At 45.5% G+C, this 12,836-nt stretch overlaps 1 protein-coding gene across 1 annotated transcript; it reads right to left on the bottom strand.

The window, feature by feature from the left end:
* Window positions 1–124: 124 nt before the first annotated feature.
* On the bottom strand, window positions 125–12,162 carry BAG2 (BAG cochaperone 2). Its single transcript, XM_060022066.1, has 3 exons — window positions 11,902–12,162; window positions 2,958–3,067; window positions 125–1,507 (listed from the first exon to the last, which is right to left on the bottom strand). The coding sequence occupies exons 1-3, from the start codon at window positions 12,012–12,014 to the stop codon at window positions 1,095–1,097; spliced, it is 636 nt and encodes a 211-aa protein (XP_059878049.1). The 5' UTR covers window positions 12,015–12,162; the 3' UTR covers window positions 125–1,094.
* Between the last annotated feature and the right edge of the window lie 674 nt (window positions 12,163–12,836).

Raw genomic sequence — 12,836 nt, 5'->3', positions numbered from 1 at the left:
TGCATTTATCACAGATAAAAGAATAATCAATACACTGGTCAACCTTGTTAGTGAACAAAATGCAATCTAAATTAAGGTATTTCATATTTAATATTAGAAAAAAATAATGCTGAAAAGCTCTCAGTGAAACAGCAACTTTTTAATTATTGAAGACAGTATAAATTGATATAACTCTTATACAAAAAAACTTTGGAAACATATCAGGCCATGGAAATGTATATACCCTTTGACCAAGTAAAACCAATTGCTGGGGATTTATACAAAGAAAATCAAAAACAAACGAAAGAAGGAAAAAGCTCTATGTACACAAATATGTTGCAGTAATAAGCAACAAACTGGAAACAACCTAAATGTCCAGTAAGGGGAATGGGTAAATTGTACAACTACATGGAATAGAGGTTCTTAAGTTGAGAATTAAAAGCAGACTTTAAAAGAGTATTTAATTTTTAAAGGCAAGTTACAACATTATATTTCTATAATGATTAAAAATTTAAAGAAATGATGCATTTGGAAGAAGATGAAGTGGATATACCATATACAGTTCAGAGTGGTAAAATTAGAGGTGAAGTTTCTCACATTTTATGTCATGTTTTCACGTATTATCAAGAAGTACATTCATATTATGAGATGCATAAATGTTTAAGTTCAAAATAATTTGATATAGATGTCTAAAAAACCTGCTGAATGAAAGAGAAGACACAGGGAAGGTTCCCTTCCATAATTCAAAGCTCACTGCTTGGCTCACAGCAGATGCGTGGTCAGTGTGTGCCCGTGTGTCTTTGCAGACAAAGCCCAGGAGAGAACCATGATGCTTTTACCCCTAGCTGAGCTCTTATTTCCCCCACATACTAAGTGTTCATCCACAGAATAGTAAAAATATATATATATATAGGAGGTGCTAGATCCTAGTACAAGACAAAAATTCAATCTAAAAACTTTTAGAAAGGTAATCAAAATATTTCTAGTTTTAATTGTTATTCACAAACTAACAACACTGAACTAGTTATCTGTCTAACAAACAGAACTAGTTATCACTTAAGATAGTACGTTATCATTTTTATGTGATTATTTATAAGGGCTCTTAGGTTGGAACACTAGTTGAATCTGCTTTCAGTGTTTTGTAGCAGGGTTTTGGAAGCAGCCCCTTTAGAATGCTCCAGCAGCTTGATGGCCTTGTCAGAGTTTTCAATGTTCCTAAGCAGGGTCTCTAGTCTTCTCTTAATTTTCTTCTGATCCTCGAGAGCACAACCAATCACGATGGACTGGAACTTCTGATCCACCGGCCCCGCAGGCACCTCAGAGGAACATGCGCTGTACAGCGACATCAGGTGACTCTTGGCGTTTCCCAGATCATCCAGAAACTTACTGACCACCTCGTCAATGACCCTGGTGGCGTGCTTGAGGGACTCCTGCTGCTGGGGGTTCCTAATTGTTTCTACTGAAACTTCCACAGTCAGGGTTCGTCCCATCAGACGGTTTGCAGTCAGATTTAATTCTTCTCTTTCTCCTAATCATGAAAAGTTTGAAATATCAATCAATATGAGACATACACACATCTATGTCAAGAACACTAAGGTATTTTTGTGTGGCTGAATCTATCCTGTGAGCACCTATGAATTTCTTAAAGATACACGTTAAAACTACAGCAATAAGATTAATTTATAAAGAGTATCAGATTGGACGCCAGATGATTCTGCGGTTGTCACGTCTGCAGAAGCTGGGGCAGGTGTGCGTCTGTAACTGGGGCTTTGTGCTGGTTAGAGCAGGAGACTGGATGCCCTGGATCTACGTGAGGATGTGCATTAGAGGAGGGAGATAACTTTCCCTTTACCTTTCTGAGCTTTTGGCTGAGACCCTCCTGTAATAAGACATTAACAAGAAAAAAACCCAGAAGCTTATTGACATGTATACCTCATGTATATACATGGGAGATCCCCAGGGAAACGAGTAACCCCCTGAGATGGCCCAGCCTCCACCCAAAATACCCTCAGCTAGAGAAGGTGAGGACGGAGGAAGGCAAGTTCTGGAGGTCCCCAGAAAAGGCACGATAGACAAAGGTAAGGTTCTTATGTAGATTCAGTAGGTGCCTTCTCCACTGGTGAAAGGTTTCTTGTAGTTTTGTCATCCTCCTCTTCCTGGTAGAAAGGGAGACACCCTTACAAATGATTTCCTTTACAAAATGTAAATATAAATTTCCCTTACAAAACAGTGACTTCTACTGTTTTCAGAGCTCCTCCTCCTGTGTCTGCAGTTTCTCAAAAATATCCAGTTCGGAATAATCCTTAGGCCAGAGAGGCATATTTTGGGGCCTCACATTCTGTGTGTGTATCAATACAATGCCCCGATTCTGGCTGAAAAAAGCCATGACACGGGAGGAAAAGCTGGCCTGAAAATGAGGCACTGACTTCATCCCCTCCAGACTAATTTAGGCCAGTAGTCTGAGTCTTGGCCAGTATGAAGAGGGTGCTGGGTTATCACTTCACTATTTAGATGGAAATCAGCAACCTGTCCTGCTCTGTAACCTCCTTCCCAATTCACTGCTCTATGGCCAGGACAGTGAAGAGACACACTAGATCTTGACCCCTATGAAGATGTGTGACAGTGTGGGTCTGGGCCGGGATGCACACTTAACCGCACCAGCTGCTCGGCCCAGAGGCCGGTCCTGTGCGGCCCCAGGGGAGCCCGGTTAGGAGGAGCACCGCCCACTGGTGCAGAGCATCACAGGCCACCCGGCCCTCCTGTGGAACGGGGTTCAGTGGGTCCATAATCTGTTTTCCCTGCCTTTCTCCTCTTCCCCTCTATACGTTACACCTCCATTCATCTCCTTTTGTCTTCTCTGCTGCCGACCTTGTGCCCGTTTCCTCTGCTGTCACATCCTGCCCGGCTGTCTCTGCTGGGCTGGAGGAGCGGCTCTGCGGCACCCCCGCCGCCCCCCCGGCCCCGGGAGGGGCCCTCACCGTCGCTGATCTGCCGCATGTCCTGGCTGTTCTGGATGCTGTGGATCATCTCCAGGAGGACCTCCTTCTCCTGCTCCACAGCCGTGGCCGCTTCCCGAAGAGCCTCCACCCTGCGGAGTGCGGGGGACAGGACAGTTACTGGAGGGAAGCCGCATCTTCCTCATCTCTCCACTGCTCAGTCCAGCTCAGGTGTAACGACGATTAGGAACACTTCCCAAAAACTCCTTACTCCTTTCTATTTTTTATTCTGTAATTGTTTTCTTTTTAATCCACTTGCCCTGTGGCTCCCAGTTTCCTCTCCGCTCACAGGGCACTCATTCTATTTAGTGTTTATCGATTTGTATTCGTTTTTACCAAAAAAATCTGCACTCATGTACTTGTCTATTTTCAATTTATTTATATCTCACTGTTTCTTTCTTCACTCAGCAGCATACTTAGAATCACCAGGTTCCCGTGTCCCTCACCTGATCTGCCCTCCCTGGCCCAGCGGAGACACGCCCTGTCCCCCAGCTTCTGCTCACAACCCGTCCACAATTACCCTTCCCTTTATGGCCCTGATAAGAGGATCCATCCCAGCGTGGAACTGCTGAGACACAGGATGTGTGGACTGTCATCTGACTCCACCCTGGATTGTTCTCCAGAATGGCCGGACCTCGAGTCCCTGTGTCCCGACAGCCCTACCAGCACTCAGCATCTCCCAACTTTCTAACCATCTGTTGCCAGGCTAACAAGTGATATGTCAGTACTTAATCTGCATTTCTTTCATTGCTCATAATTTTGGACATCTCTTTGTATCCTTGTGAGCTTGTTCACAACCTTCGCCTACTTTTTCTTTTTTAAACTGGGGTTACTCTCCTCTTGGTGATTTGGTGACAGACACTGTGACCATCTTCTCCCATCCCACCCTATATGATCTGTGTCTGGGAGGTCCTTCACTGAACAGAGAGCCTTATTTTGAAGTGAAAAGTAAAAAGATCCATCTTTTCTTGGTTTTGTTTTGCCTTAGCTCATGCTGTGAAGTTTTGTTTCAGGGTCCTCCCATCCCTAGGTCAGGACATACTTTCCTACATCTCCTTCTATTAACTTGTTTCACTTTTCTCATACTTATGTCTTAATTCATCTAGAATCCACCTCTGTATATGGTTAGGTAAGGATTTAATCATTTTCCCCAACATTATGCACCCCAAATCCATCTTTCCCTCAATGATTTGTAGATTGTCTGCCTCTGAAATCTCTATTCCATCCAGTAGTATTTTGACTGTTCTTACACCAACACCCATTTCTTAAAAATAGCACCAGCTTTGTTTGTGATATGCCTTAGTATCTGGTAGACCAGTCCTCTAATCTTTTTTTTTTTTTAATTTTTGACTGCGTTGGGTCTTCATTGCTGAGCGTGGGCTTTCTCTAGTTGTGGTGAGCGGGGGCTACTCTTCCTTGTGGTGCGCAGACTTCTCATTGCGGTGGCTTCTCATTGCGGAGCACAGGCTGCAGGCGCGTGGGCTTCAGTAGTTGTGGCACATGGGCTCAGTAGTTGTGGCTCATGGGTTCTAGAGCGCAGGCTCAGTAGTTGTGGTGCACGGGCTTAGTTGCTCCGCGGCACATGGGATCTTCCCGTGCTAGGGCTCAAACCCGTGTTCCCTGCATTGGCAGGCAGATTCTTAACCACTGCACCACTAGGGAAGTCCCCAGTCCTCTAATCTTTAAAAATAACATAGCTATTTCGACTTTTATTCCTCCATAGACTCTAAAGTAAGTTTATTGGGTTTCTTAAAAAACTGGAATAAATTAGACACCTTTAGAACACTGTTAGTTCCTCTAAGGGTGTCTCCTTCATCCAGACCCTCCTCTCCGTTCTTTATTAGAGTTTTGAAGTATTCTTGATGGTAGTCTTACAGACTCTTTTAAGTGTTTTGAATATTTTGGATATTGTTACTGTTGTGAATAATATATTTACATATATACTACATTTTATAGTTGGCTATTGTTGATTAGAGAAATGCTGTTTTTGGTAGGTTCACGTCATAACTGGCAACCTTCATTTACACTTATTCATTTTTAATGGTTTTTTAATTTCTGTTAGTTCTTCTGGATTGATGATCATTTCATCTACAAAAAACGAAAATTCTCATCTCTTCCTTTTCAATCCTATCAGCTCCAATTTTTCTTTCTTAAATAGCACTGACTAAACTCCTCCTGTGCGATATTAAACAGTGGCGCTAAGAGACAGCATCTTTGTCTTTTCCCGAATTTAAAGAGAATGCTTCTGTAGGTTTTTGGTGTAAAGCCCTGATAACCCCGCAACTATACACACATGCACTTACTACACAGACACATGAACACAACCAGTGACTAAAGAACGAGGCTGTGAAATTATGAGAGCGAAAGAAAACAAAACAAAGTCCTGTGTGTTTAAAGTGCTGTTTCCAGGGCACTTTCTCGTTTTTTTTATTACACCACAACTAAATAAGTTGCCAAGTGTTGCAAAATAAATAGTGACAGGCCTACCTCCAGTACTCAGATGCTCTTGGAAACACAGATCACAAGGAGATCTAATCCCTTCTGTCTTCCTGGGCACGTGTTCTAGCATGTGTTCCTGCCCCATGAAGAGGCCCTCACCCCAACCACACACACGCCTTTTCCCCTACAGGCACCCACCTGTTATCCCCCAAAATAGCACCGACACACTGTACAGTCACAGGGTCTCGATTCTCAAGATACTAAATACATTGTTGGATTCTGTGTTTATAAGAGCCAGTAGAAGCAAAGAGCTCGTAAGAATCTTATGTGACAAATTTGGCTGGAAAACAATCAAAACCAATATTCTATAAAACAGTAAACACACAGCATCAGGCTGCCTTCCAGCCCCATTCATTATGTGCTTACACATTTCACATGAGCAGACTCTCAGGGCCCGGGACACATGAAAATGGGTCAGGTTGTCACTAACATGAAACATTTGTGCAAAAACACAAACGTGACTCTAGTATTTAAATGGCACAGATGAGTCATTTGATTGGTAAATGAGATGCTGCTGAAAGAAGAGATTAATTTTCCAGCACTCCTGAGTTTATATTCAAATGTAAGATGATAAAGAGAATTGTTACTCTAAAGAAGAATGCTCCATTTATGATAATAAGTTATACTAGTAAGTTCATGAAGTTGTTAACAAGAAAATCGTTTGAAAGGAGACACTCTAGAAAAAATATAATAAATCTGTCATATAAAGAAGATATTTTGTCATTAAATGAGACCAAATATAGAGGCAATTAGATGGAACTTTTTTTTTTTTTCCCCACAAGGCTAGAAATTGCCAGGGCATTTTCCCTGTGAAAAACAGATTTCATCTTTTATAGAACTTCTTATATATGATTTTATGTAAACCTTTTTCATTTCATAGCAAAGATAAAATTTCATTCTTCAGGATGTAAAGATTCCCAGGGGTTTTTTGGCATCTTGTCCCTTTCATCTTCTGTCCCCCGCTTCCTGAACATTCTTTATCCCTGGCCCACGTCTACTGAGTGATCCTTTTTCAAAACCCAGTCCTTCTGGCAGGAACTGTTTCCTTAGCAGCTTCCTCCTTCCCCTCCCTTGAGGCCGTCAATACTATATCTGTCTAGTGTATGGACATCACATGCTTAGTTTTTTCTTTTAAAAAGCTGAACCTGCATCTCTACTTAGTTTGCTTAAGTCATATTTATCAGCTATTGGTCTCCTTAAATTCAATTCATATACACATCTTTTTGTCTACATTAGTTCTAGAAAACTGTTAGCCATTAAACCTTCAAATATTTCCCACCTGCCCTTCTATGATTTCTCCTGGAACTCTGTTCAGAGGCGTGTTGGACCAACTCACTTTATCCTTCACGTTAACACATCACTTGACAACACTCCTTGGCAGAGGGGTGCAGCTCTGGTTTTACCAGCAGATCCTGTAAGAGCTACATGTCCAAATTGGGAAAGAACTGATCCTCATGGCAAGGCTGGCCTGGGCTGCGCTCCTGGAAAACTCTCTGCATGAAATCACAACTAAGCTTTAACAGAGAGAACCTGTGCTCAGAATGTTCCCGCGAGGACAAATGTGGAGCGCACACATCCTCGGCTGGTCCCCGGGGCCCAGAGATCGAAGCCTGGGGACCAAGAGACAAGGTGCTGGGAGGTGGTCTCCCAGCCAGCCACCCCGGCATGTGCTCTGTGCCACGTGCGGGGACTGCAAGGGCCTCAGTCCTGCCGCTCAAGCTAGAGCTGCTGCCACTTACCAGCTGAGTGACCTCGAGTAGTTACTTACATTCTCTTTGCCTCAATTTCCTCATTTACAAAACGGGGATCATGAAATGGTGTGACTGAATGAAGTAAAGCAGGTAAAGAGTTTAACACAGTGACTGACAGCACTGACTAAACAAGCTATGAGTTAATAGAGATGCAGTACCCGTGGATACGGATGGCCAACTCCGACACCATTTTATATAAAAGATTTGAGCATCTGTGGCTTCTGGTACCCCACGGGCCCTGGAACCAATCCCTGCAGACACTGAGGGACCACTGCATGCAGTCCATGCCCAGAACTGGTGCCTTGAACGCTAGCTTCCTGGTCGTTATTACATGCTTCCATTATGAACTCAGGCTTGTAAATAACAAGAATTGTGCTTTCATCAAAAGGGGAAATGGCAAATGGACTTATTTCAAAGAAATTACTTCTAAAACAGGTTCTTAAAATCATAGTCCTGTTTCTTATTCAAAATTCTTGTATCAAAAGAATACTACAGAGGGCTTCCCTGGTGGCGCAGTGGTTGAGAGTCCGCCTGCCGATGCAGGGGACACGGGTTCGAGCCCTGGTCCGGGAAGATCCCACATGCCGTGGAGTGGCTGGGCCCGTGAGCCATGGCTGCTGAGGCTGCGCGTCCGGAGCCTGTGCTCCGCAACGGGAGAGGCCACAACAGTGAGAGGCCCGCGTACCGCAAAAAAAAAAAAAAGAATACTACAGGTACTTCCCTGGTGGCGCAGTGGTCTCCAATGCAGGAGACACGGGTTCGAGCCCTGGTTCGGGAAGATCCCACATGCCGCGGAACAATTAAGCCCGCGAGCCACAACTGTTGAGCCCGCGTGCCTAGAGCCTGTGCTCCGCAACTAGAGAAGCCACCGCAACAAGAAGCCCGCGCACAGCAACAAGACCCAACATGGAGAGGAGAGGGGAGGGGACGGGAGGAGAGGGGAGGGGAAGAAGAAAATACTACAAAGATCACTTATATTTTAGGCAAGGTTAAGATTTTGAAGGGCTCCCTAATCATCACCAAAATGATAAATTACATTCACTACTGAGACACTCTGGTGTAAAAAAGGGTCTATGCTTTAGTGTCAGGAGCTACTCATGAGCAGGATGGCCTCAGACTGGCCACTCAGTCCCTCTGGACTGGATTCACTCGCTTCTAAAGGAGGGAACATATGTCCTCCTCCTGCCTCAGAGGGTTTTGGAAGGTTCACATGACAATGTCTACAAGAAGTGATCTTTTAAATTACAGGCTTTTATACAATATTAACTATGGTGCCATCTTGTCTTGTGGCTCCTGGGACGTTGGTGCAGTGAAACTGTCAGCTAAATGACCACATCCGCCCTTGCCCCATCCTTCATTCCTTGGCTGCCATGGAAGCCATGGTGACTGGCTGATGGCGGGGGAGGGAGCCACAATAGGATGAGTTTGGGGACATCTGTGAACAGCTAGTCTCCCAGTCCTGTCGTTCCCCTTGGCTGTTCTCCACACCCCACGTCCCAAGCATCTTCACCACCATCCAGAGCCTTCAGGGGCCGCTCAACACCCTGCACACAGCAGGTGTTCAATAGTCCCTGAGATCAGGGACTCAGGGACACCAATCTAAGTGGAATTTTCACCTTTCAGTAAAATCATATACTATTCCTACATTTTTGAAATATGACATACTTAACTCTAAGAAAATTCAGGCACAAAGTATTAAGCTCTACAGCCAGTCTTCCTGGGTTCCAGCTGTGTGACCTTGGACGAGTCATTTAACTTCTCAAGCCTCAATTTCCTGCCTGAAGAACAGAGGTGACGGTAATTTCCACAAAGGCACGGGGCCTGCAGAGTCAGCGCCCATTAACTAAATAACTGTTAATGGGTATCATTTATGAATTATGATCACTGTTAAATTAGTAACAATCATAAGCAAAGTGTTTAGAGCCACTGATGAATGGAAAAATCAGACACCATTTGGTCATGAAAACCGGGAGAGAAAGGCATCACCTTTTTAGGAGGAAGCAAAAAAGGAGGTGAGCCGGCGTCAAAAAAGAAAGGCTAATGTCATGCTAACATATTAGAAACAAATGGAGTTTCTTTAATGATTTGTCAGATGCTGCCAAACACCTGAAAGCACTTTAAACACCATGGACATCAGTTCACAAGGCAGGTCATAAAGCAGTGAGCATAATTCTATTTTCAGTTTCATATGGAAAAAGTTCTGCCACAATTGAAAAAACTAGTACAGTGGGGAACAGTAAACACCAGCTTCTAGGTACAGCCTGTAATTTTCACCCTACTTAGTACCCTGCCATCCTCAATATGAAATTAAACTATTAGATAAGAACACATGAATGTTACATTTTCTTTTTAAACTTGATCTTATAGGCATGATTCTATCAACAGTTTCTTTTTTTTAAATTTTATTTATTTATTTATTTTTTTGGTTGTGTTGGGTCTTTGTTGCTGTGCACAGGCTTTCTCTAGTTGTGGCAAGTGGGGGGCTACTCTTCATTACGGTGCACGGGCTTCTCATTGCGGTGGCTTCTCCTGTTGCAGAGCATGGGCTCTAGGTGCACAGGCTTCAGTAGTTGTGGCATACAGGATTAGCTGCTCCACGGCATGTGGGATCTTCCTGGACCAGGGCTCGAACCCATGTCCCCTGCATTGGCAGGCAGATTCTTAACCACTGCGCCACCAGGGAAGCCCGGCATCATTTTTTTTAAAAGGAAGAAACAAAGCTCACAAAAGTCTAAAATTACTAGAAAAGGCCCTAAAATGAATAATTAGACACATATTAATCTTCTTTAGCTCAAGGGTTAATTCAGCAAGTTATTATTTAATCACTTGCACACGGTAATCAGAATTCACTTTACATTAATGAAGCATTGGAATAATATTCAAAACCAGAGGCTTCCTTTTAAAGATGAGTACTTGACTGCTTCTGTACCTACCCTATGTGAGGCACCAAGTTTGAGGAAAGTGAATCAGCTTGAAGAAAGGAGGGGGCAGCATCCACCTGTTCCTTTAAGAAAACATCCTTTCCCTCTAACTAGGGGAGAAAGACCCCTGAAATGGTTGAGAACATGCCCTCAAAGTTCTAAAGACCGGAGGAGACGCTTGAGGCACTTGTTTCGCTGCTACATAAAAAGAAATCATAATCTTCCCAGGGACACTCAGGGGCTCTAGTTTTGTTCCATCTGGTTCAGCTAGTTCCATCTGCCTCATTCCAAGCAGGACCCCTCTATTACTCTCCATGAAATCATGGTGGTGGAGAACTTATTTTCTGAGAAGACATCGTTTCTTCCCATGATGATAATAATAATAAAGATGTATATAATAAATGACAATTTAAACATATATATTAATAAATCATTCACTTGGTTATTAATGTACTTTATTGGCAAACGGACCCCTTGTTTTGGTATATTAATCCAGGGAGATAAAGACATATAAGCAATGCTTCTTAAAATTTTTGTCTTACGTACTCCCTTGCTCACCCAGAACCTGGCGAAAACTATGCGAAAAAATTCCTTGTGGTTTCAGGGAGTTGTGGGCGCTTCAATATGATTTTCCTGTAACTACACTTGCACACAACTTACACAGTAACTTTAGTGACATAAACAGTTACAGGAAGTACATACAAGTTTTCATTCACTGTTAAAGGAAAAAAAGTATTTCCCAAATTTCTTAGAAATTATTTAGGAATTCCATACAAGCCAGCCACTACATTTGCCACTAAGGAGTGCCCGTGGTGCCCGGTTCTACAGGAATTGACAGCACAGCCTGGAAAGAATTCAGGAGAAGAGCAGGAATGAGGCACTCAGAGCTCTGGGAAAACCAGCAGAACAGGCACTCAGAGATTTTCAGGAAAAATCTTAGGAACACATTCCTGCATCTTCCCAAACTCAGAAAAACACTCAAACCATTAAGGGAGACATCTGCTCCTGGTCAGCAGTAACCTGCCACCCAAATGTGCGCCTGAGTGCGCGGGCCCTTCTCTAAAGTCACATTCCTGGGACCTCAGCGCCGGAACCGCCCCCCCCCCCAACTTCCCCCAATAGAACAACTCAGGCTCTCATCTTGCACGTGTTTATCGCAATGGGCACACTGATTACTTAGTAACACCGTCATTAGTTAAGAAGGGAAAACTGACTCGTGTTCTCAGGCCAGTGACCAGCATTTGGAAGGTGTGACCGGCGACCTGGAGAAGGAGCCCCCCCCCACCCCCACACACACACCCGGGCTGAAAGTAGGGGATCAGATGGATTTTTATATTTTGCAAAGAGATCAACCATTCACAACGGTGACCACTAAACTGCCGCCTGTCCTAGAAATACACTATGGGAAAAGACTGGGCCGGAAACACCTGGCCCCCACACGGAACGTTCCAGAAGCTCTGCGGACGGGCAGTGTCACAGCTCCCATGTCGAGTAACGTACCCGTAACTTTCCCTTCTCGGTTCTCACGCTTCCGGCGCTCGGGTCTGGAGCCGCGAAGGAGCGTGGCCGCCGGAGCGTGCGGGGCCGCTGACCCAGAACACGGCCGCTCCCGTGAGGGGACCCGCCGACCCAGCGCGGCCCTCCGCGGGGCCCGGGTCAGCCCAGCTCCCCTGCCAGCCGCTCCCCGCTGCCCGCGCGCTCCCTGCTCTCGGTCCCCGCGCGCCCTCCGCAGGCTCGGAGGGCCGGCCCGCGCACCTGAGCTCCAGCTGGTCCAGGCTCTCCAGCAGGCGGCTGGAGCGGTCGGCCATGGACGAGGAGCGGCAGAAGCGGCCCTCGTTGGCCTTGGCGCTGATCCTCGCCTGAGCCATCGGCGTCCGGCGGGCGGCCCGAGATCACTGCCTTCCCCGCGCTCCACCCGCCTCCTCTGACACGCCGCCCGCGAACCGGGGAACCGGGAAACGGGCGCGGGTGCACGAGAGCCGGCCGCTGCTCTGTCCGGCGCGGGCGGCCTCGAGGGCGGCGCGGCGGGGAGGCCTTTCTGGGCTCGGGGACGCGTCTCCGCCCCGAACACCGCCCGAGGCGGAGCCCGCGCCCCCGGCCCCGCCCCGCAGGGGCTCCAAGGGGAGCGGGCTTGGGCTGTGCTGGGGTGGAAAGGGCCCTTCATGCAACCGCGGCCGCGGCTCTGGGCACTTTCCCGAGATGAGAACAAGGAGCCTGGAGGCCACAACTGAAGCTGATAGATGTACGGAGCAAGCTGAACCTCTTTTTTTTACACCCGCTCTCATGAAGTCATTTTTAATGACTTTCTTTTGTATTAAAAAGTTACTGGTTGGGACTTCCCTGGTGGTCCAGTGGGTAAGACCGTGATCCCAGTGCAGGGGGCCCGGGTTTGACGCCTGGTGGGGTAACTAGATCCCCAATGCATGCCGCAACTAAGAGTCTGCATGCTGCAAGAAAGATTCCCACCTGCCACAACTAAGACCGGGGGCGGCCAAAATAAATAAAATTAAGTACCAAAAGAAAAGATGATTAAGAAAGGAATTTTGGTAAAGCACCCACACATGTTTAAAAAAAGTTATTGGTTGGAATTTGAGTGAAATAATTATTATTTAAGGCCGTTTCACACCCCACTTATTTAAATCTCCAGTTATGAAAAGACGCAGTAGACCACTTGGTCAGACATTATAAAG

Source organism: Delphinus delphis, chromosome 10, assembly GCF_949987515.2.
Source record: "Delphinus delphis chromosome 10, mDelDel1.2, whole genome shotgun sequence".
Taxonomy (NCBI): domain Eukaryota; kingdom Metazoa; phylum Chordata; class Mammalia; order Artiodactyla; family Delphinidae; genus Delphinus; species Delphinus delphis.
This window is presented reverse-complemented; position numbering and strand designations above follow the sequence as displayed.